The 26,044-nt window shown below is 44.9% G+C and overlaps 1 protein-coding gene across 2 annotated transcripts in view; it reads right to left on the bottom strand.

Moving 5' to 3' along the window:
• The window catches only part of LOC147433469 (dihydrolipoyllysine-residue succinyltransferase component of 2-oxoglutarate dehydrogenase complex 1, mitochondrial-like), a 43,660-nt gene extending 17,854 nt beyond the window's left edge, over positions 1-25,806 (bottom strand). Inside the window, exons 1-5 of one of the 2 annotated variants that reach the window (XM_086490146.1) lie at positions 25,606-25,743; positions 9,210-9,469; positions 9,067-9,120; positions 4,216-4,249; positions 4,083-4,110 (exon numbers count right to left, since the gene is read on the bottom strand). In XM_086490146.1, coding sequence (XP_086346272.1) covers positions 4,083-4,110; positions 4,216-4,249; positions 9,067-9,120; positions 9,210-9,236 — 143 coding nt within the window. In that variant the 5' untranslated portion in view covers positions 9,237-9,469; positions 25,606-25,743. Of the gene's footprint in view, positions 1-4,082; positions 4,111-4,215; positions 4,250-9,066; positions 9,121-9,209; positions 9,470-25,605 lie in introns of both variants that reach the window. The other variant, XM_086490145.1, reaches the window with a different exon arrangement.
• Between the last annotated feature and the right edge of the window lie 238 nt (positions 25,807-26,044).

Below are 26,044 nucleotides of genomic sequence, written 5' to 3'. Positions count from 1 at the left end.
ACACAATATCATCAGCATATAACAATAGTGGTATCCATGTTCCTGCCAGTTGTGCACCTCTATCACCATCTCTCTCAATGTAGTCAGAAACCTCATCCACATACATACCAAACAGAGTAGGAGAGAGCGGGCAACCCTGCTTCACCCCAATAGTGGAATGAACCGCTGTAGATAGGCCCTCCGAGGTGCGTACATGTCCCACTACTGACATGTACAGTGCCATGACCCCCCAAATGAGCTCTATGGGTACTCACATCTCCTGTAATCTGCGCATCAATCTAGCTTTGGGTACGGTGTCAAATGCTTTGTGGAAGTCCACAAAGCTGCAATAGATCCGTCTCCCATGTGATCTGCCCTCCTCAATGATGGCTCTGAGTGTCAAGATATGGTCAAGAGTAGAAAAACCTCTCCTGAATCTTGCCTGCCCGGCTGCGCGTATCCCCCCCTTCTCTGCCCATCTACTCAATTGCTACTCAAGAATGGATGCATACAACCGTGCCAATGTGTGACCGATCATGATAGTGCGATAATTCCCACGCTTCATAGGGTCTCCTGACTTGAAGATAGGTACAATAGTAGATAGGCTCCAAGTATCAAGCAAGCCCTCACACATGGCACGGTTAAACATAACTGCTAGGAGCTCTGCTAGTAGATCTCTGGCATGCATGAAGTGCTCAGCCACTAAGCCATCATGATCATCTGCTCTCCCAATCCTCATCCTGTCAATGGCCTTACTCACCATTTCAGCGGTGAAAAAAGCACATGTATGGGGGCATGGATCGGGGGGGTCAGGAAGGGGCGGCTGTCCAAGAACTGTGTACAGAGATGACGCGTACTGGCCCCAAGCCTCTGTGAAGGTAATGGCAAGGGGAGGGGAGTGCTCATGAAAGAGCCGCCATGCCTCACGTGAGTCCTGACTCGAGAATAGCTGGTATAGATCTTGCTCTAGGCGAGCCAAAAATGCCCTCTTCTTCCGCCGCACTAGGCGTCGGAAGTCAATCTATGACTGTCTGTGAGAGATGTCCCCCAAAAGCACCTCTCTCTGAAGTCTAGCTCTGGTCTCTCGGCATTCCTCGTCATACCAGCTGTTCTGGGGCATGCTCCAAGAACGACGTCTCTACTCAGGCTGTGTGTGTGGATAATGTCTGCGTCAGTATAGTAGTAAGCTCCTCCAAAGGTCGCCCTGGCTCTTCTGTACACAAGCGTCTGTAGATCCCATCTATGTATTCAGAGTCCGTCTCTCGTGTGAAGGTGTAGCCAGTAGGAGCTGCTGTCTGTGGCCTGTGTGCTACACTAAACTCGAAAGAGATGGTCAACGACACAAGAGCATGGTCCACTGCCACACCAATAGATCTGGGTCCAACTGTGAGGTCCTGGATACTAGAGATGAGACTCGACTGTGCCATGACATAATCCATTGTGCTAGCTCCATGTCCGTGTGGAAAGCATGTAAAACCCCCCGCAGCGGAAAATCTCTGTAGGCCATTCAAGATGACCAATCCATGTGCAGTCCCCATGTCTATCAAGTGTCGTCCATACTCAGTATGCTCCCCATCTTGTGATAGTCTGGATAGGCCTGTCTCAGCCACATCCAACGATCTCAGCATCTCTTCTGAAGTATCATAAAAAACTGTCTGATGATGAGCAATCCTAGCATTGAAATCCCCTAGAATGATGACGTCACCATCTCTAGAGAACTCCCAGATGTCATCATCCAAAATAGAAAAGGGGACTGTCCTCTGGGTGGTGCATACACTGACGTACTCGGGGGAAAGTAGCAAATAGCAATGTAGAGATATCTGCCTGTCTCTGCTCTCAATCTCACCCACATGTACCTAGCTTGCTCATCCCTGCGAGCTATGTGTATCAATGGCTGCAACTCCTCCCTGAATAACACTGCCACTCCACCTGAGCCCCGCCCTCTGTGCTCTGATCGTGTCTCTTGTCTACATGCGGTCTCCCATCTGTATCCACTAATGTGAGGCATAGACTGCCCAGGGGCCTGATGTGTCTCAAGAGTAGAGGATGATATCTCTCCCATTAAAACTTTCCTCAAAAGCACCCACATCTAGACGCATAGATCCATTACAATTCCAGGTAGCAACTTTGAGTGTGGTCCCATAGGTCTCACACCATCATGTGGAGAGAGAGAGAGAGAGAGAGAGAGAGAGAGACAAGGAATAGGAGCCAGGGGCACCTACAAAAGACACAAAGAGCTGCTTTTTGTAGCGCCAAAAACAAAGGATGAGTAGAGGGGGTAATATTGGAAAAAGGGGACTGCTTTTGGAGAAGGCGCCGAGTTTTGGGTTGGCCTTGTTCTTTCTGAGGGCTGCCCATTTTTTTTTAATGGGCAGTCCACTTTTCAGCTTTGCTTAATAACCCCCAAAACCTTACAAAATCTGAAATTTAAATCAAATGCTTCACACCCACGTCAACATGCTTTAAACTCTGCCATATCACACAGCTCTGTCATCTGTATGCTGACACATCATTGAGCTCTAGCTGCTACTTAGCACCATCACTTGGCTGGACTCCAATTGGCAACAGGTGAGCTCCCATCTCAGCTGGCAACTTTGGTGCCACCTATCACTGGGTCTGCAAGTTTTTTCTTGTTTCTTAGACGGTCCACATGCCAAGTCATTGACGTGATAATGCAAAGAGTCTCCATCTGCCATGTGAATATGCCACACCAGCAACTGGTGACAGGCATTTTGGCCTTTCGCAGACATTAATACCACATTTCATTCATTTCATCTCTCTTTCATGTGAGAGAAAAGTGGGCTTCAGACCGCTCACATTGCTTTCAAGGGGCCAGATGGCAAAAATACAAGATCGTAAAACCCGAATAAATTTACAACATGACATACTCCATGGGGAAAGCGCAAAAATAATGATACAATCACTGGCAATGATTAGGAAAATTCTAGCTACGTGACGCCATAAATTTGCCAAAAGCACTCTTTTGGCACCAAGGCGATGTATAGAGCTCAACACTCAAGCATCATGCACCACTGCAATCTCAAAGAATGATCATGAACCTCAAGCCCTGTACATAATAAACTCTAATACTCCAGGGAGCACGGAAACCCGGCGACTAAGATGCCAACATGCCACGCACCTACTGTGTAAGCTGTCCCTGATCAAAAGTTAAAACCGGAAATGGATGCAGGTCTTCTACAGTTTCAAAAAGTGGGAGGTGGATTCCAGTCATCAACTACAAGAAACTGCAGAGGCAGGGGGGTATAAAAGATGGGAGCCTGACCATCATCAAACTCATGCACAATCTCACAAAATTGAGAAACCTGGAAGTGGCTCTATCTATATCCATGCCTGATGATAAACAGCATCCCAGAGTAATCAACGTGTCAAACCTAAATACAGGCTCACACCAGGGCTTGCTCCTATTGGGTGGCCCAGTTTTGTCCACTGTCAACATGTTAGCACTTTCAGCCCCTTCCTACGTTTTTTCCAATTTTCACTATCGTGGAGCATTTTTAGGCAATGCCCGTTTGGTTTTGGCTTGCCTAAAAAACTCCTATTTCACCTAACTTACGCAGCCCCACATCACACGTGACATTGGTTTTAAACTCACCAGCTTCTGCAGCATTGTCAAAGCACTTACCGAACTATCGGTGTCCCCATACTCTTGCTGTCTACCAGCATTCTCGTATTTATGCTGCTCAGTTTGCAGGTTGTACATTCTCATTCTATTGTTTCTTTGTCTTCTCTCTCGTCTCTCTTTTTTGCTCCAAAGATGCACTTCTATAAGCTCAAGATTGCTCTTCATGCATATTGAGAAATTCGTGCATGATCTTACTCCAGAAAGTGCACTCTTACTAGCTCAAGAGTTGCTCTTCATGCATGTTGAGAAATTGAAGTGAAGTGCCTCCAAAGGTCGTGACAAGGGTTGGTACAAAAAGGCACCTCGGTCACACAGGCCACAAGGTAAGGCCAAGTTATCTCAGAATTCGAAGCTAGCATTACTCACTAGAGATTGAAACCAAGATATGCAAGAAAATGCACAGGTGAGAATGTCATGCCCTCAACTAAAAGGCTACTTAAGTCCTTCAAAGAAAGCATACCTAGCCAGCAATTTGTCCAGTGTATCACCTGCAACAGTAATAAGAAGTATGCTTGCTCAGCTTTCAAAACATGACACTAAAGTTTGAACTTCAATTTAAGCGCACGTGGCAAAGTCATGGAGCTATAGCATACCATATATGGACGACGAAGAAAGAACCCTTATAGTCTGCAATCAAAAACCAAATCCACACCATTGACAAGAGTGAAAAAAAACATCTCTCTCTCTCTCTCTCTCTCTCTCTCTCTCTCTCTCTCTCTCTCTCTCTCTCTCTCTCTCTCTCTCTCTCTCTCTCTCTCTCTCTCTCTCTCTCTCTCTCTCTCTCTCTCTCTCTCACACACACACACACACACACAGAGGGTTCCTCTACACTAGACAGAGGAGGCCGTCGACACAACCTAATGCGTCCGGGCAACAAACAAGAACATGTGTTGGGGGGTGGAGGCCCCAACCAAAGCGGAAACACCTGGCAATGGTGGGCACGATGGACAAGATTCGGGCAGGTCACGCAACAACAGGCAGCTGGGGCAAGGTGGGCAGGGAGGGGAGGTGTAAGAGGCGGCGGCGATGACCTGTTGGTACTGGTCAAGAAGAGCTGCTGGCAGCGAGGTACTGATGGAAACGCTACCTGTGTCAACTTGCACATGCCAAGGTGAGTAGAAACAAGGTCCCAGTAACACGGGGGAGGAGGTAAGCAGGCACCAGTGCAGGGGCGTGGGTTGTGATACACAACACGAGGGCAAGGTTTACACTTGGCCACCAACGCTAGGGTTTTAGGTGCCCAATGTGCCATCGCTCTCTCTGCAAAAAGTGGGGCTTTTGACCCTTTTATGTTACATAGGGTAGAGGAGCCAGTAAAAAGGCGGGTACCAGTTTAGAAGCAATTTTTAGATCCACCTTTACATATTTAAATAGGTTAACTTGGACCAGTTTAGGGACAAATTCAAAACGTGGCTACTTTTGGTAAAAAGGGTCTTCTCACTCTCTAAGCTACGTTTCTTTCCTTCGAAATCTGGCGCCTAACCATTCCCGCCCTTGGCTCCAAGCCTGCACAAATAAACACACAGCCAATCTCAGCAATCATTAACCACGCTTTCAAGACCTGAACAAAGCATGATCTTACAAAAACACATCACAAAATTGACAACAGTTTTCATCATTTTTTAGCACACGCTTACACTCCCAGTAGAGGTTACAGACAATATAACAACAGACGACCAATAAGAAGCTGACTCTAGGATTGCATCCAACAGTCCAGATTGCACCAACACATCAATGGATCACAGCAAACCATTGTAAAATAAAATGAATTCTTTACTTCAAACTCATGCGCAAAACAATTTCACCCTGCCGTCTTGCTAGTGCTACTCCTAACCCACTCAAAAAGTCAGAACTTCCAGCCCCACTGCTTTCCCTACAACATTCGGCCAGCTCTTCACTTGGCTTTGAGTTAATTAGCACAAGTATAATAAACATAAGTAGAAACCACTCTATCAGTTTACTATTCTCTTGCAACACACAACCCACCTTCTGTCTATACCACTCATCTAACTCATTTTCATTTGCAATCTACAGTGAACAGATTTACATCCAAGTCCCAATCCATGTTCAACCATTTTGAAAGTCCATACATGCTCTGAAGACGGATGAAATCAGCATACATTAATGGCTTCGGAGGCTCCATGCGAGTGTAAGGCATGTTTGTTGGAAAGGCATCCTCAACTAGCTGACCTTTTGTGTACTTCTATTCTTGTGCACCGACACGGAGGCCGCGTCTGTTGTTGTGGTCGAGTGCACGTAGCCTCCCCAATTCTATGCAGGAACCCAAAAAAGACTCCATTCACAATACCAAAGCCAATTGTTGAACCACCAAAGCCAACTACTACAACAGCCATACCTCGCAAGCGAGTTGCAAGCCCTCCAAAGGCTATTGCACCACCCATCCCCAAGAAGAAATTTTCAGTTAAGGCATACGCAAATCTTCTCAAACAGTACGAAGATTAGACCTCCAATTACAAGTAAGTTTCTTTACCTTAGGTTTGCTTTCGAGGTCTTCCGCCAAATGCTTGATACTTCTCTTAAGAGTGTTCAAATCTAAATGCAGACAATGGTGAGGAGTTCAAGAGCAAGTAAAGTTAACAAAGGGAGATATGCTTCGACAAACAAATGTATGGCCTTATCGCCTCCCTCACGAATAGCACACTGCAACAAGAAGAAAAGATATGGAACTAGATCAGTGAAGAAGCCTGCTCTTGCTTCTCTAACAAGAGCTACTTTTCCAAAAAAACTCCTCAACAAACCAGTAGTCCTATTCCTACTGAAGAAGAATCATCAATCAATCAAATGAACATCCTCAGGTGCAACCAAAATCACACCCAAAGCTGTCATGGACTGAGGAGGACATGGCCAAAGCACTCCATGCTCGTGAACAAGGCCTCTCTTTGCACAAGTGTTCGATGCAATTTGGGATGAGCAAATCTGCAATAACAAATTGGGAAGAGGGGCGGACACACAAGAGGAGAAGGGGTCCTTCCACCATGCTCACAACTGAAGAAGAAGAGGCACTCTTAGAATGGATTTTTCTCAAATGCAACTCAGGATATGGAGTTTCAGTTGTGGATGTCAAGCTTAAGGTGGCGGAAATCTGTCAGACCAGACATACACTTTTCAGCAACTGCATTCCCGGCAAAAGTTGGTGGGACGGGTTTCGAAAGCGTCATCCACAGCTTGTGTTTCGTGTTTTAGAAAGTTTAGACCAATCAAGAGCTACAAGGTTCAGGCCAGAGATTGTGAAGACTCTTTACGACAATCTTCAAAAGCTATATTCAGAAAACAGCTATCCAGCCACAAATATTTGGAATGCCGATGAGACCGGCTTTCAAGGCTCACGGGACAAGGGGATGAAGGTTCTAGCAAAGAGAGGAACAAGATCAGTGTACCGACTAACGTCCGACTCAAGAGAGTGGATGACAGTGTTATGTTGTGTCAATGCAGCTGGCTTCGCAATCCCTTCCTACTACATATTCAAAGGTAGACGAATCAACAACAACTACATTGAAGATTGTGAAGAAGGGGCAGCCATGGCAATTCAAAAAAAGGCTTGGATGACAGGGGAATTATTCCAAGCATGGATAGAGCATTTCAAGAATTCTATAATGCAAAATATGGGATTTGAACATCGACATCTTCTAATTCTAGATGGACATGGTAGTCACGTGTCTCTAGAGGTTGTGGCCAAAGCTCATGACTATGGCATAGATATCACTACATTGCCTGCACACACCTCACACAAGTTGCAGCCCTTAGATGTTTCAGTATTCAAGTCTTTGAAGGCCAACTTTCGCAAGGAGAGGACAATATGGCAGCAAAGAACAGCCTCTGCTAAAGCAAGCAAGAGAGAGCTTGCTGCAATTGTATCAAAAGCCTTACATTTATCTTTAACAGAGGAAAATATCCAGGCAGGCTTTCGAGCTACTGGGATATGGCCACTTAATTCATCAGCCATTAAGTTCGACAACATGCCGTGCAACTATATAAACTTAGTGGAAGAAACACCCAATCACATAGACGACAACCTCTCTCAAGTCCCTGCAACTCCATTGATGGGAGCAACAGAGAATGAAGCCACCTTCGCTTTGAACTTTATGGCAAATCAAATGGAAGATGACCTTTTCAATGGCAACACTGCACCAGATTCACCCCAGCAAAGCACCCTTCTGCAGCCTATGAGTTTCATGGAATTATTACAAGGAGGCAGGTGTCAACAAGATGATCAGCTGCAGGATGCTCATTGCAACGGAGAAGCTGTCAGCCATAGGTCATCACAAGAACAATGTGTGCAACAGCAAGGACTAGATCACAATGAGGAGTACATCAATCCAGAAATTTTCACTGTCCCACACACACTACATAATTCTGAGCAGGCTAGAATTATTGATCTACTACGAGTGCCAGTCACAGAGGCTTCTATTAGAAGAGCGCCTCGAAAGCATTTGTGGATTACACCAATAGTTTAATCCTCACCTCTACGCAATACATAGAAACTATGAAGGCCAAGAACCAAAAGAAGAAGGAGATTGCAAAGGCAAAGGAGCATTAAAAGGTAGAGAAAGAGAAAAAGAGAGCTCAGATGCGGGCAGAAAAAGAAGCCCGTGTGCAACGAAGGCAAGATGCTATTCAAGCAAGAGACTCAAGAAAGGATTGGGAAGCTCAACAACAACGCTTTGAAAGACGAATGCGAGCAGTACTTTGGGAGCAAGGCTCACTTGAAGGAGTATATTTAAAGCCTTTACACATAGATCTACCATTTCATGCATTTGCACGCAAACAACGCATGGAGAAACTGCGTAGATCTCGCAAGCAAGCCACACAAGCGATATGTGTATAATCCTTTTGGCACCGCCGATTACAAACCTTACTTTTTGTCTCATCACTATGTACTGCAATACCTCAATTAACCTTTTTGGTCGTACATTAGGTTGCCTTTTAGTTGCAACCATTTTGGTGCCAGCCAACGCTAATGTAATGCTCTCCGAACTTTCAACATTTTGGCTTCATCTTTTACACTGTTAACCAGCATTAAGTTACAAATCTGATGAATCCATTTTTGTACCATCCAAGATTAAGTTACAGATCTGATGCATCCCTTTCTCTTCCAGCCACCATTAAGATGCATATTTCATACATCCATTTTGGTAACTTAAGCTTTTTCCATTCTTCTTTATGTTACCTTTTAGAAACAGCTTGAAATCGACAATCACAATTAGGTACAAAAAAACAAGGTCAAAGGTTCTCGTAATAGTTTCAAAATATAATCCCATCACAAAGATCAAAAGGACTGTCAATTTTGGGTAAAATTCCTTATGCAAGCAACATTACAATTATGAGAAAAAATCTTTTATGCGTGCTTCAATGTTATACTCAAAAGTTGAAGTTCAGACAGAAAGAGTCTTAATGATTGCTGAGTGAGATTTAATAAATCTCACCATGAAAGCCATCGTCAATGCTAGCAAGTGTTCTACCATTCCATTTGACAACCTCTGAAACAGTTACACATACAATGATAGTGAGAAAAGGTGGATGGGAAATGAAAACAATCATTAGATTTCTCAAAGAAGATCTTACTTACTCGATGCTCTAGCTCCATCATCCTCATCTTGAGTAATCACACGACCTGATTGGATTTAGAGAGTAATTATCGCTTGGCCTGCACGAACTGACCCTTTCCATTTCTTCTTCTTCCTCATCTGCTACTCTGTTCTTAGCTGAGGCCTTTTCTGGTTTGGTTCAACCTCGTGCATCAGGACCGCATGCTAAAATGCAAACGTTTCAGAATCATCTGAGCTGCATTCATCTTCGTCATCTTCCTCACCCACATGTATTGGATACCTACAAGAAGACGAGTACGTGCTCACCATATCGACTCTCTAATAGTGACAACCAAAATGGGACCTTGCTTGTGTGGGGGAGCACGAGAGAGAGCCCACTTGCTACTCTATGCAATGAGAGTGAAGGAGAAGAGGAGAGTGGCGCAGAAGAAGCTCACGCAGAGAGAAAACGTGAGAGAGAGAGAGAGCTCGTAGAAGTTTTTGGGAAAAGTCACGATAATCTTCTTTTGGGCTTGACCTTTGAGTATATGAGTAAGTGACTAGGGGGCCATTCACACTTGGGCCCCCTCACTTATAAGTCTTTTAACTTATAAGTTAATAAACAAGGCACTTAGGCCTTTATTCCCTAACAACCTCCCACCTAAAGGCAATGTACCTTGGGAGATCAAAGAATCAGCTAACTATGATACATCAGCTGGTCATGCACTTACTCATCCAACACCCATCATCTGACGGCAATATGCAAACCGCTCTGCTGGAAGACTCTTGGTCAAAAGATCTGCAGGATTGTCATCTGTGTGCACCTTGACAAGTGTAATGCTCTTGTCATCAAGCACACTCCTGATAAAATGATACTTCACCTCTATGTGCTTTGTCTTGGCATGAAAAACAGGATTCCTTGCAAGCATAATAGCACTCTGACTATCACAGCGTAGCACAGGAACCGGTGACTTAATGCCAAGCTCTTCTACCAAACGCATGAGCCACAAAGCTTCTTTGCATGCCTCAGTGGCAGCCACATACTCAGCCTCAGTGGTAGACAAAGCAACACATTTTTGCAGTCTAGAAATCCAAGAAACTGCACCTCCTGTGAATGTAAACACATATCCAGAGGTAGACTTCCTGCAATCTGGATGTCCAGCAAAATCTGCATCTGTAAAGCCATGCACAGATGTCTCACTCTTCCCAAAACAAATACACAAGTCTTTAGTGCCTTTCAAGTATCTCAAGATACACTTCACTGCTTCCCAATGCTTTTTGCCAGGATTGCTCATGTACCTGCTTACTACTCCCACCGCAAATGCAATGTCCGGACGTGTAGCAACCATAGCATACATCAAACTGCCAACGGCTGATGCATAAGGAATCTTGGCCATTTCAGCCCGCATATCATCTGTGTTTGGGCAGTCATGTGCAGTCAGTTTTACATATGGAGGCAGCGGAGTACCAAGTGCCTTTCCCCCATCCATATGAAAACGATGTAGCACCTTATTAACATAATCTCGTTGAGATAGATACAGACGCCTGTTGGGTCTATCTCGAGAGATACGCATGCCCAAAATATGATTAGCATCACCAAGATCTTTCATGTCAAAGCGATTCTTTAAGCTTTGCTGTAATGCATCCAACTCCGTGACATTTTTACCCGCAATAAGCATGTCATCAACATACAAAATCAGCAATAGAAGAGATCCATCATTTGCCGTTTTGATATACAAACAGTGATCAGAATTACTTCTTTTGTATCCTTGAGACCTCATGAATGTATCAAACTTGTGATACCATGCACGGGGAGACTGTTTCAAACCATACAAGCTCTTCAAGAGTCTACATACTTTCTTCTCTTGCCCCTTTGACACAAAACCTTCTGGCTGCATCATATAGATCATCTCAAGCAAATCGCCATGCAAAAACGCTATTTTGACATCCATTTACTTTAACTCCATATCTTCAGAAGCAACCAGGCCTAAAACAAGACGTAATGTGGCAAGCTTTACAACAGGAGAAAAAATCTCATCAAAATCAACACCATGCTTTTGCTTGTACCCTTTAGCAACCAAACGTGCCTTGTACTTAGAGGAAGCATCAGATGTGACCTTGGTCTTGTAAACCCATTTACATGGCAGAGCCTTATGCCCTTTAGGCAAATCAACCAAGTCCCATGTATGGTTTTTCTCCAAAGACTGCATTTCCGAAACCATTGCTTTGAACCATTTCTTACTGTCTTCCCGTTGCATAGCCTCTTTATAGCAAGACGGCTCACCACAATCAGTAAGCATGACATAGTCCAAAGACGGTTCATATCTATCGGGGGGCCTTGTCACCCGAGTAGACCTACGCACCCAATGATCCATAACAGGTGGATTTTCAGCCTGTAAACCATCAAAAACAGCAGGCTGTTCAGCCGGTTGCATCGCAACAACGGGCGGTCTAGGAGCATCAACCTGTTCCCCTACCTGTGGTGCATCAATGGCAACTTGTTGGGGCTGATTTTCAGCAGCTAATGGCTGATTTTCAGCACCATTTTCAGCATGTAAAGGCTGCTGAACATTGGGCCTTCTCGGCTGTCCATATGTAACATCTTCACGAAAAACAACCCGGCGCACTTCCTCGACCTTTGTGGGCTGTTCGTGCATGCAATTCTCATTGAAGATGACATCATTGCTGCGTATGATTTTCCGTAATGCGGGATCCCATAATCTATACCCCATTTCACCATCCTCACCATATCCTAGGAAAATGCATTTATGAGACTTTGGTTCTAGTTTGGTGCGCAGTTCACTCCGGATGTGAACATAGGCCTCACAACCAAACACTCTTAAATGTGCATATGAGGGTGGCTTGCCAGACCACACCTCCTCAGGCACCTTTCCACCCAAAGCCTTGCTAGGTGAGCGATTAATCAAGTGAATAGTTGTTTGCACAGCTTCTGCCCAAAAACCATGAGGTAATGCAGCATGTGACAGCATACTCCGAACTTTCTCTTGGATAGTCCGGTTCAACCTCTCTGCAACTCCATTCTGAGAGGGATTAAAAGGAGCCGTGAGCTCTCTTTTAATACCTTTAGTAGCACAAAAGTCAATAAATGCTTTTGATACATACTCCCCCCCATTGTCTGAGCGCAAAGACCTAAGCTTCTTGTCAGTTTGATTCTCAACAAACGCAAGAAACTTCTTGAAAGTATCCAAAACATCGCTTTTAGCACGTATTGGATACACCCACACCTTACGTGTAGCATCATCGATAAACGAGACAAAATATTTCTTTCCCCCTAAGGACAACTGTGGCATTTCACATACATCGGAATGCACTAAGTCTAACCTGTCAGACTTCAAAGAAAGAGACCTTTTGTGCGGTGTTTGACTGTGCTTACCATAAATACAGTGCTCACAATGAGAAAAATCAACATACCTCAAACACGGCAAATAACCACAACGAGACAGAGTTTCCATTCCTCTTTTACTCATGTGTCCCAACCGGCCATGCCACAAAGAAACACTTGGCTGCTCGGTTACGGCGACAACATGGTCACGCACACTAGATACATGCAAAGGATACAAAGTGTCCGATTTACAACCCTTGGCTACAATCCGGGCCCCTTTACAAATTTTCCACTTGCTATCACCAAAAGTGGTGTGATAGCCTGCATCATCTAGCTGCCCTGTACTAATCAAACTCTTCTTGAGTTGTGGCACATGGCGCACTTTGTGCAAAACAAAAGTCATACCATCAGCAAAGGAAAACTGGACACTGCCAATACCTGCAATGTCACATGCATAGTTATCTCCCAAATAAACAGTGCCCTGCACCTCACCTGAGTACTGTGTAAACCAATCCCTATGAAGTGTTACATGAAAGGAGGCACCTGAATCAAGAATCCAAGTATGCATGTCCACATCAGAACCCATAGCAAGGGTATGTGCATCCACAGAAGAGGCATTGAGTACATCAGTGCTGCTGTCACTGTCACAACTACTAGCAACATTGATTTCCTCAATCAACACAGTGCTCTTCTTGGCATTTCCCTTGTCCTTTGCATCAGTTTCAGCACCCTTGTTCTTCTCTTTCTTCCACTCATAGCATTCCCGTTTATAATGCCCTTTCTTTCCACAATGATGACACACAACATCTTTCCTACGAGATTTGCTGCGTGCCCTGTCCTTACTGTCAGATTTCTCCCTCTGTTGAGACCTGCCTCTCAAGTGCAATGCATTAGAAGACCCACCTGTGGTGTTCTTCCTGTTCATCTCTTCCATCAAGAGAGAACTCTCTACATCTGCATACTTAAGTGACGCACTTGAGTTACTAAGAGCTGTCCGGAATACATCCCAACTCTCGGGCAATGTGCATAGCAGAAAAGTAGCTTTGAACTCCTCATCAATTGTGAATTTCAGCTCTGTCAGTTGGCTGAAAATAGAATTGAATTCATTGAGGTGCACTGACATGTGCGTGCCCTCCTTCATGCGGAGATCCATAAGCTTCTTAAGCCAATACACTTTACTGGCAGCACTCTGCTGTGCATACAACTCGTCTAAACGCTTCCACATGCCCCATGCTGTCTGCTCATTCTCTACATTGAAGAGTAAATTGTCAGACACCGAAAGCATGATCGTGGAGCGAGCCAACTCGTCCACTTCTTCCCATTCTTCAACCTCCGTATCAACCGGTTTCACACCCTGTAACTTAATAGGTTTCGCTTGTTTCTTCTGCAACATCACATTATAACATTGCTTCTTCCATATAGCAAAGTTATGGCCCCTTCAAGCTTGCGAATGTGCAACAAATTGCCACTTTCACTGCTAGAAGCCATTCTGAGTGATTGCAAACACCGAAACCCTGTTTTGCCGACCTAAACACGCCCAAATGTGCGCAATCGGGCAAAAACAGCTTGCTGTTACAGAAAAACAGCGAGCAAATTTCACGCGAAATCACCCCAAAACGGCGTACATTCACTGCCAAACCCTTACCAAAGGTTTCCACAAGGTGTATACATCATTTGCTTGCTGAAATTCCCTGTTTAGGGGCAAAAATCAGACCTGTAAACACCTGTTTTGCTGAATTTTCAGAACCTCGTTGGTGGAAACACCTGTAAGATTGACCTGTGAGACTTGCCCTAATGAAATTGCATCAAATTGACCCCGAAATTGGTCAATTTCAGCAGAAATAGGCTGCTGTTCGCCAGTTTTTGAAACCCTAATTTTGGGGAAACTGTCACCGGAGGTCGATTCTACACGGTGAGAGGATCCCTTCGCGACAGAGTTGATCGAAAACGGTTGAATATCCTTCCCGCAGCGAGCAAGAACAGAATTCTGATCTGTGTTGCGAAAATGGCTCTCTTGGAAACCCTAAAGCTCTGATACCATGTGTGGGGGAGCAGGAGAGAGCCCACTTGCTACTCTATGCAATGAGAGTGAAGGAGAAGAGGAGAGTGGCGCAGAAGAAGCTCACGCAGAGAGAAAACGTGAGAGAGAGAGAGAGCTCGTAGAAGTTTTTGGGAAAAGTCACGATAATCTTCTTTTGGGCTTGACCTTTGAGTATATGAGTAAGTGACTAGGGGGCCATTCACACTTGGGCCCCCTCACTTATAAGTCTTTTAACTTATAAGTTAATAAACAAGGCACTTAGGCCTTTATTCCCTAACAGCTTGGAGTCGAAGAGGAGCTTAAGCCAGCTTTGTTGAACCTCTCTCAACATGAGAGCCATGCCCTTACGGCCGATTTCTTTTCCCTCAAGAACCGATAGATGTAGTCCCAGAAAGTTCAACTCTGCAAATGAGCTCGCCAATTTCTGCCAATGCAAAAAACATCAGAGCGCCGAATGTGGCCTAGAGCAATTACAAGTGCATGCAAAGAAGAAACGTCTCACCTCTTCGGCAACCAGATGAGAGGCTGCAGCACAGTTGGCCAGGGTAGCCATGGCTCGAGCAGATGAGGAGGCCGATGAGGAGGGCTGATGCGCAACCTTCTGAGAGCAGCAAGGGGGATTGAAGAATAATGGAAACCTTCAGCTTGATAGTACTCTGAGGAGGGCTGATGCGCAACCTTCTGAGAGCAGCAAGGGGGGCTGAAATGCACAACCTTGCAGTGAGAGCAGAGCATAGCAATTCGTGGAAGAACACCATAGCTAGAGGTTGAAGGCGATGCAAGACAGTAATGAGGAGCACGCGCAGGACAGTAAGCAGCAACTGCAGTGAGATGGAACTGGAAGCTTGCTCGACGCACACTGGCACTCGAATGATTCACTATGAATACATAGTCCTCCTCCTTGGGTGAGGTGGCATCCCTGCTCCAATTCACTATCGCGTTTTAATTGGTCCCGTACAAAGCCAGCTCTCGTCCACGCAAGGCGAACCCGAGGGGGTAGGGTCCATCCCTTCACTCGTCCCTTTTTTTTTTACAAAGGATTACCAAAAACCATTAATTTGGCCCCCCATATGGCCTTGCCACAACACCAGCTTAGTCCCACGTGTAGAGAAACACATGCATGTCTGTGGTGCTAAATTTTCATTCTGGCTCATTTTTAGGCTGACTCAGGGTCCCAATTTGGGCGCCTCTAATCTGGCTCCTCTACCCTATAAATCGACCGTAGTTCCATTTACAAGAGATATGAGAAAAACCCTCAAAGATATACAATGAGATCATGGAAAAAATACCACAACAAACCATACGATATATCAAGCGAAAGATACTCTTATCAAGACGTGATAATGAAGCTCTCTAGCTTGTGATAAGCCTACAAAAATCTGCCAAAAGCGTTGTCCGCCTCAGGCGATGTAGCAAAAACCACAATGTCCAATGCTAGGTGTCTCTCTGATATAAAGTATCCGTTGTAAAAAGCCTCCTATAGCAGCTCGCAAAAGCCAAGGGACTATGAGACCCGTCACAAAGTGATGACGTGGCATGGCGATCAGGACAAACCCCAGTGAAAAATGATAGAATTCAATTTATAAGTTGTTCCAAATTATAGGGTCCCGTTCAATGGGGCCCAATGGACAATAGAGATTAAATATTGCGCCAGACTGCTGATGTGGCAGCATTGTACGGATTTCCATGATCTGCGGCAATATATGCTGACGTGGCACAACGTACGGACCTCCGCGCGTGCAATTTGCGGGCAGCGCTGGCTGCTTTTGGGAGCAACTGTGTTTAGAACTAGGAGCTTTTCATGTAATGCTTTTGGGCCAGGAGACTTTGAAAGAATTGCCAAGGCCTCTCTCCCTGAGATTGGCTTGGGAGCACTACAGGGAACTTGGAAGAGAGGACTCTTGGTCATTGTACTTTGCCAAGCATTAATAAAAAAAGAAATACCGAAAGGGGCGCCAGACTTTGGACCCAATCTCTCTGGACACGGAACTTCATCGTGCCGCGTCGTCTCTTTCAGTTGTGTTTAAGTTTATTAAGTTGTTTTCAGTCTCTCTCACATGTGTTGCACAAGATTCTCCACTTGGGGTATCCAAGTCTGTTACAGTGGTATCAGAGCTCAGTCGATTCTTTCGAATCCGATCCCTTTCATCGCGACACATATGGACAGTTGGCGAATCTGATCGGGAGGAAACTGTTGCACCTGACCATTTAGGTTCGGGTGAAAATATGGAAGATTCAAACAGACGACGACCACCTTCCGTCGACGCGGAAGGAGAGTACGGGCTACCTCCACCCACGGAGTATGAACGAATGGAGATCCAACGCCAACAACAGGTTCATGCCTGTGCCCAGCAGATGCTCCAGTATTCAAAAGATCCTCAGTATGCGAAATTTTTTATCAAGCACCTGATTGATGAAATGCATTCCCGATGGCATACGCCCATCGATTCACCTCTAAAGTCAACTCTGAAGAAACACCTACGTTAGTCACACCTCCGATGAGCAGATGTTTTATACCAAGAGGAAGCATTTTTACAGAGCCCAACCAATATGATTTTCGATACCCATAAGGCCCTCGCTTTCATCCAACAATTCGACATAGCCTACTTTGGAGGATGCTACTCAGAGCACTCCAAGGTCAGGAGGGCAGCATCTTATCTCAAGGGAAACGCACAAACTTGGTGATCTACCCTACTGTTACGAAGGGAAGCACCGACGAAGTGGTTACAGTTCAAGCGACTTTTTACCTCTTCTTGGCTCACTCAGGAGTACGAACGTGATGTAACAGGGACGGGCACCACGTGCCAACGGAAAGAACAGACTGAACAACTTTCTGCACTTCAAATAACAATTGAACTAAAAGAGAGAGAGTGCACGACACACGAGACGGGGAGTGGTGGAGTTCCACCCCAAGAGAGCACTAGCCTCAAACCTTGGTGCTGTCACAAGACTATGACAACCATTATATATATTTTCTAGTTTCTTTCCCTTAATTTTTATTTAATTTTTGGGACCCTCGTTAAAATCACAAATGCCCCGACATTGTGTGGCTGGTGTGAAACAGGCATTGGTCGAGAGTTTCACCCGCAGGAGTCACGGCCAAGCAGCCACAAGATGGTTGGGCCAATCGATACTGGAATCCGACTAGTAAAGAAGTGATTAGTCGGAGCTAAAGTCATTTAGGTCCCTCAGCAGGACTTTATAAGTTGGTGAGTACTAGGAATTAAACCTAAAGGAGCAAACTGGACACATGGCAATAGGAGAGCAACCTGCAGGTCAAAATTCACTCCAGAAGGTCTCATCCAAGGGGGACGCCCAATTTGAGGCTGGGGGCTGATTTTTGAACATGGTGCTACTCAAGTGTGTGTGTGTGTGTGTGTGTGTGTGTGCAAGTGATCACAGCTTTAATAAAAAGCTTGCCTTCTCCCTTGTCTCATGCAGCACGATGATTTGCTCTCGAGCATCTCTCTCCCACCTTTGCACATATGGTAATGCCCCTCTACTTGGGCTTCTCAGATGACCATGTACAGTTCGTCGGGTTTTATGCGCGTTTGTCAAGGCAAGAGCCTTCCGTACACGAACCGGATTAGTTGATTGCTAATCCCCTTCTGGTACGCACGGTTCCATCGTGAAGGAATGAGAAAACGGAGAGTTTTCTCATGAGAAAACTCGTCCAATTTACAGGGGAGCAATCCCATTACGTGCGGGAGCTTCTGAGGCACGCGTAGACGTGTTTGCTCCGCTCAAAATGATGCGAAACAGAAAATTACAGCCTGCTGTGTTTTTCTGCAAGTTTAGAGTTTCGCACCTGAATTGCAAGGTAATGCCAGGAGAGCCTCAGGAAAGCCTTGGGTGCTTGTATAGGACAATTTAGAGAGATTTAGCTGGAGGGCTACCCACAGGAGTGATCGGCACGCGAATCGGGGCGCAAAACAGAGAATTACAGCTTGCTGTAATTTTTTGCACGTTTAGGGTTTTGGCTAGTTTTGATGCCTACAAGTCCCAAGAGCTTCGGGGAAGCTAGGGAATCACCAAACAGCTGTTTTGGTCAAATTTGGGGGCCAAAAACAGAGAATTCAGCATGCTGTAATTTCTCGCCAGGTTTTGTAAAGTGCTCTAAAGTGTGTGGAAAGTCATTGTTTGTTTGTGATTTTGTCCATCGAGACTTCAACTGTGGTTATGCTACCGAAATTGGGTTAGGGTAGGAGAATTTCAGCCCGATGAAAGTGGGACAGCTTGTAGAAGTTTACAAGTTTTTCTCAAGTGTAATAAGAACAAAGAAATACCGAAAGGGGCGCCGATCTTTGAAGCCAACAAGGGTGTCGTTTTGCCTACTTGGGAGCGCTCTAGCTGCCAAGCCGTGGTCTGTTTGAAGTTTAATTCTTAGTCACAGGTTTATTCATGAAGTTCCTTTGTGTCGTAAAGTTCAAGTAAAGTTAAACAAAGTAAAGATCGGGTGGAAGCTACACCCTACAGGTTGGTTTCAAGCGCCCCTTTCGGTATTTCTTTATATTGCTTCAACTTAGTACAAGCCGGTACTCCACACTTTGCACCTTCACCCCGAAAGCACGGAATGAACCCTTGGCTCATATTTGAAGGCCCTTGGCCTATGAAAAGCAATTACATAAAAAGCTTCAAACTCAAAAGCATCCGGTCTCACGAAAACCCGTACAACGTGTCACGTCATCAACGTAAAACGCGGGCGTCAATACAACTGCCACATCATCAACAATTTCGCAAGAGACTGTGTGGGCATGCGGTCCTGTATTACTTTAATGCCTTTAGGTCCCCTAGGCCCCATCAGACGGAGTCTCATAAGTTTGTGGGAACTCTTCTTTAAAAATAGGCCACTCGGCAAGACTTTGCAAGTTGGTGAGAACTTCGCTTGCTGCTTCTTGTTAGGGTTTAGGCCCCTCATCTGGGATCTGCAAGTTTGCTCCGTTCTTCAGTGGCTTGACACAAATGCTCACATATGCATGTTACAAGACACAGAAAATAAAGTCACCGATAAACACTTCCCCCCGCAAATAACCATCCACGTCCGGGCCATGAGCTGTTCAACGACTCCCTCATCACTCCTCCCGCATATAACCTAAAAGGTCCAGCCCGGGAGATATAAAGACCTTTTACACCCCATACCACAACCTACATCGTTTGGAGGTTCAAGCATACAACCAAACGGTCCCCAGACATCCCGTTTGCGTGGTTCACTGGTTTTCCAACATACAACAAAAGGCTCCCCACATCCTGTCTACGTTGTTCCGAGGTTCAGACAATACCAAAACAGCATTTCTCACTACTCCATTTGGGAGTAAAATCACCAATCATTGGAACCAGTATTAAAACCAAAGTCAAACAAATCAAATCGGCACCAAGACACTTTTAAAACAGATACCATCCCTTTCAAACAAATTCCAAATAGTACTTCCTGAAACTGAGTTCAAAAGTGTTTAAAACAATTGGATAATAATTCATTCAAGTTTTTGTTTGGACAGCCGAACTTTGAGGACGACTGGCTCGTCCTTCTGCATCACGGTAATTGTACGATTCCAGATCTGAAATGTCACGTCATTCTTGTCATGCCAAGGCATGCCCAAGAGAACGTTACAGTTGCCCAACTTCATGATGTGAAAATCGGCTTTACCGTGATATCCTTGGATGGTCACTGGAAGAGCACCAATGAGAGGTACCACCTTCTCGATCTAACCGGTGGCTAACTTGGCTTCGATTTCACCACCCTACGGATCATAATCAAAGCGCATCTCCTTCAAGGATTCTGGATGGATGAAGTTTTCGATAGCTCCTAGGTCAAAGAAAATTAAGACTTTGACGCCTTTGACTTTCCCATATGCTCGGCATAATTCATTTGTACTCTCAAGGCATATGCCATAGATGTCAAGTACAAGTCCAACAGCCAGTTTAGCTTGTTTGATTGGAGGTGGTCTTGGGGTTCTGTCGATCGTCGGTGCGGGCGTCGGCTCCGCGGGTGTATCAGTGCAATAGGGACAACCAAAATGGTTATGCCCTGTTTGAAAGCATCCAAAGCGTCGGCCTTCTTGTGATAAGGTGTCTCGTTGTTGAGGCGTCAAATGAGACCTTTGCAGTTGACTTTCATGACTCTCAAGAATTTGTTCATTGTTGCCGAGAGTTCTGGTTAGTGGCCGGAGGTTATTCTGTGGTAAACTCCAGCTTTCCCTTCATCAGTTTGTAGCCGACCGCGGCATGGTCCATAAGCTCTTGCATGATTGAGACTTGCTTGGAGAGACAATATTCCTGCAATGGTGATGGTAGTCCAATGGAGTATGGCTTTGTCCGGTGCAACGGAAGTGTTTACAGATTTAGCTCGCACCTAGTACTCCGCACAAACACAAGGGTTACTTTACTTCACTTGAAAGAACTGAACTGAACAGAATGAGAGAGAGAGAGAGAGAGAGAGAGAGAGAGAGAGAGAGAGAGAGAGAAAGAGAGACGACACGGCATGTCCGGTCCCAACCACCCTTAAGGGCCCCCTTGCTCTGTTGCCAAAGCAAGCACTTTCTTTATTTCTTGCACAAATATTGATACAATGACTAAATGATGAGATGCTAATGGATGCTTGATGCTACTGATGCTGAGTATTGATGAGGTATTCAAGGGTACTGTGGTAGATGCTTGATACTACGAGGCTAAGGACCGAGTATTGCGGGTGTTGCTAAATTGGCTTTATCTGACAGAAAAATAATTCTAAATGAATTATTGGATTATAAGTGAGAGGGTTTTCTCGCTTGGAACACCAAGGAAAAATCATTCTAAATGAATTATTGGAATTTTAAGTGAGAGGGTTTTTCTCACTGGAGACATCCAAGTACAAAGTATTCCTAGTGCGTCAAATATCTCTAATTCCACCAGGAACGAGTACTTCTGATGCGTCACAACGGATGGGTGACATGGAGCATCGGGAAGAAGTATAAGACCATCCGGGAACGGACATCTCTGATGCGTCATAGAATGGGTGACATAGAGCATCGTGAAGGAGATTGTACCGTAAGTTCGGTAGGAAAAGACTAGGTGATGGGTATTCTCGATGCATCACAAGGTGGGTGACAGGTGCATCCTCTCTTTTCCTAGCAGAACAGGGCATCAAAAAAAAAAAAAAAAAAACGGCACCAATCTCTACGCGAGCAACCAATGCTCTTCTATCTTTGTTGTGGCCAAGGAGCTATAAAAGCATCACACGCCCTCTCCCAGAGAGAAGGTCAGTTTTCGCAAGGAGGAGATGCTGCTGCAGATTTCAGCCGCAAAGAAGACGTTTGCCGGTGATGCCCATGGCTGCCCCAAGTGTACCCGATCTCGCCAGGACCCAATGCGCGAGTTCCCTCGTGAAGAAGCGCCTACGGAGCGTGTTTCCATTGCGAAAGTTGCTGTTTTTTCTCTGTTTTCAGCCCATAAACGTCGTAGACGAGGCTGATTTACGAGAAGGAACCCGAGACCTCTTTTGTGTGTAGGATTGGAAGAGAGGATTTTCTATATAGAGATCTCTTCCGGGGAATTGCTTTTCGAGAACCGAGTTCGAGCGTCGAGACTTTGACGGTACCGATTTTCATGTTATGAACTCTGAGTATTTGTTTGCAGGTGTACTTTCTCTTAGTGAGGGAGTAGGAGCAGAGGAAGGTATGAGCCTCTGTAGGAGAAAGCGCTCTGAGGAACTAGAGCCAGATCAGCCCAAGGGTTTCATACCCAAGTTCGGAAGCAGATCCACGGATCGAAGAGAGGTAGACTCTCGAGATGTAATCCGGAAGTTGAAATTCCCAAGGGAAGGACTTCATGTCCAGGAACACGGAGTTATTCTGCAGGAAGAGGACTCTGGAAACAAAGTTAGAAAAGAGTTGCAGGGATGCCATGCCCTGAGTCTGGAAGGTGACATCCAAAGGCGAGAACCTTGACTCTCGAGGATTTGGAATAAGGAACGGAAGTTCCTTGGAATAGGGTTTTGCCCTAGGAATAGGAAGCCGAGGCTTCAAGGAACCATCAAGTTTTATTCTAGAACGAACGTGGTAATACGTTCGGTTCAAGTGCTTGTATAGACTTCTCGTCAATAATAAAGATACTATTACGGGGGGGAGACCAGCCCATCTTCTGGTCCCCAGTACTGTGTCGATCCTCTCACTCTATATCTCTCTCTCTATTTATTTCTCTATATACTCTGGCTTCAGTACTAAGTGATAAATTCTATTTATCCTAGTTTATTTTATATTGGTATGCGCTCCCGTTTGTGACAGTGGTATCAGAGCATGGTCTCCTCTCTTTCTCTGTAAAGGAGGACGACTCTGGGAAGAAGCCATGACAAGCCAAGAGAGAAGTAAGCAGGCAGAACACTAAGCCCTGCAGGAAAAGCTCGCAGAGTTGGGAAATCTTTTGTCTCTGCAAGAAGTCGACACAAGACTTTGGATTCTTTGAGAAGGCGACAAGAGCATGATGCTCAAGAACCTAGAGAATCCAAGGAGCGGAATGCTCAAGATCCTTCAGAATCCAAAAGATATCCATGAACATCAATCTAGCACCATAGCCAAAAAATCCCGTCATTTTGGGAAGGATATGAAGGTCTCTAGACCTAGGAACACTCCAATCAAGTTTGATACTTTTGATAGAAGGGAAGATGTCCCGAAAGCTACCGCTTTCATTCGACAGTTTGAAGATGCCTTTGCAAACGGCAATTTCTCAGAAGCGTCAAAGGTGAGGCATGTGACCAAACACCTCAAGGGGAATTGCAAGTACTTGGTGGTATACCAAAGCTCTGAAAGGAACTTACATCAAGACTTGGATTCAATTCAAGGCTGAATTTTTCGACAAATTTTTTTTCCTCTACACTTTGAGGAAGGCATCCAAGAAGATTGGGATCGGTTTGCCTAATAGGAACACGAGTGAGTGAAAACAAGTAGTGGTTCACTCTTGCCAAGGTAGCTCCACTCTTGATCCTCTCTAAGGAAGGAAAGATAATGAAATTTAACGAAGGACTTTTGCCCGAATTTTGTAGACGCATCTGCAAAATACTTTGCAGCAGATGGTGGAGTCAGCGATAAAAGTTGAAAGTGTACACCTTAGTGTACATAGAATCTAATCCCCGCAGTGGGACGGGAACCATTGAACACAGAAACAACGAATTTTTCTTATTTCTCCTCGAAGGATATGTTGTTATCAGGAGAAAGTTACGAGTAAGGGAATTCAATCTAACTCCTGAGTTCTTGAATAGAAGACCCTCGGACTTTAAGTGAGAGGGCAGGTTTTTGATCAAAGTTACATCTTTGAGGAAATCATAAAGTGATTGTGCTTGTTTGCTCTTTTGCACGAGGTATGGTTATGTCTAACCGGGACTACTCACTCTCGAGTGTTTACAAGAGCAGGATCAAATTGAAACATTGTTTTTTTAGATGAATTGGTTTGCTCAAATAACCGGAAGGTCAACTATTGATCTCGTATCCGGTAGTTCACCAACAAATTACCTGCTATTGCGGGTAGGACGGCAGAAAAGAAGGAACCATTTTGAGATTTTAACCAAGAAAATCTTTTACTAAGCTTGAGTACCTTATGAACCAACACCCCCTACCCGGTCAGGAAAGACATGTAGTGCTTTTCGCACAAGTGAATGAACACTCTCTTTACAAGAGAAGGAACAAGTGACGACTACGGCCTGTGCTCGAGGAATCCAAGGATTAAAATCCTAGTTTATTTAATGAGCGGGTTTTGCTCTAAGATCGAGCCAAGGGATCGTCAGGTTGAGCGTCTTCGCTCTAAGGATCTTACAAAAGGAAGGTAATTTCCCAGGTTCGCTACCTATAACAACCACTAACGGGGAGACAATCACAATCCTGGGAACCGGCATGTCAAGAAAGGTAGTTCCGAAATAGTCCAATAATTGTCTTGTCAACAACCTCTCTCCTATATCACACAGCATGCCTCCAATGTGAATACCAATTTGTGAATGGAGTTAAGTGCATCCATTAAAAGTCTGACTTCAATGGACATCCCATCGTAAACCATGATGAAGAGTAAAATCACCTCCTCCAAGGACGAAAAATGAGCGTAACCAGAGAGTTAGTGAGTGGAATTTCCCACTGAAGTTTCGAACCTGAAAGGCTAATGAGCACCAACACCAGATTGTCACCCTCACTCATTGCACCCACAACTTATCCACAAAAAGGCTGGACAATTGTCCAAGCACTTCTTCGAATAAGTCCAACTCATATGGATGGAGAAAGAGTCTTCTAATCAGTATGTATGATAGATGAAACAGCCAAGAATTTGATTCAAGTATAACATTGCTCAAAAACATAGAGGATTATAAAATTGTCATTAACAACTTACCAATCAAGTTAGAAATTGAGTAGATGACCGAGGATAACTGCGATCTCATTTAAGCCAAATCATTTCGCTGCTCTTGGCCTATGCCTTGAGGCTAGAGTGCTTAAATTATTAGGTAATTGTGTATAAAGCTTCGTCACATGCAAAGATCAATTCCACCTTTGGAACCACACTTTAGCAGCCATGCCATCTTCCAGGTGTCTTTTTCCCAAACATTGACAGTTTTTTTCCCCTGCCATAAAGCCTGTTCCCGTTTTTGAACCCCATTATTCCGATTCCGTTTCCGAATATGGTGCATAAAACAAACAATGCTCTCCCTTAGCACACATGGCCTCACCAAAGATAAGTTGTTAGCAAGCTTTGGTGAAAGTTTCCCAAGGGGGTTTGTACTTAGGTGCATATTAAAAAAAATATACAAACATGAGCTGCCTCACATATTGGCCATCAAGCCTTCACCAACAGAGCACAAATAAATGAGCATACGTTACATTCCCCGTGACTCGAGTCAAGCAAAATTTCTTGACTTGGCTAAGGACATAACTTTCCTCTGGAGTCGACAATGACAAGAATCCAAAGAAGGCATGTCCTAAGAAACGACGTAAACAAGCAGACTGCGCTCTCTATTCACAACAGATAACGGTACTTTCTCTTGAGCTCCACATAAAAGCACCTTACACACTACGAACGAAAAAACACAGCATGGAAATGAGAATACCCGAGATGAAACATGACCATGAACTCCGCCCAGAATTCGCAGCGACTCCAAGCATGGATCTGGATCGTGACAAGTTGGTGGGAGAGACGGTGAGCGTTTGAGTGCACGCCGCATGTACAAGAAACCCTTGGAGCGCCAAGCCATGGCCATCTTTCTCTGCTGCAGAAAAGAAAGAGACTTTCCGAGGCAGCACTTTGTGAAATGCCCACCTATGCCACGTGTCACAATTAACTTTTACCAAAGTTTTCTAATTATGATCGCAAGCAGGTAGGCTAACAAAGAGTTGGTCTCAAATGTGGCGGCCGCAGAGCCACGTCACCCGAGGTTGAGGAGGGATCCACTATTGTGAATAGGCGTTGTAGATCATGAGTGATCTTTGATGTCGGATCTGTTGGCTCAATTGACGGTTACCAAGGGAACCGGTGGTTGAAGCCTGAGA

This window comes from Adiantum capillus-veneris, chromosome 19 (genome assembly GCF_014529385.1).
Source record: "Adiantum capillus-veneris isolate H3 chromosome 19, ASM1452938v2, whole genome shotgun sequence".
Classification (NCBI taxonomy): Eukaryota; Viridiplantae; Streptophyta; class Polypodiopsida; order Polypodiales; family Pteridaceae; genus Adiantum; species Adiantum capillus-veneris.
The sequence above is the reverse complement of the archived record's forward strand: the minus strand, read 5'-3'. Positions and strand labels throughout refer to the sequence as shown.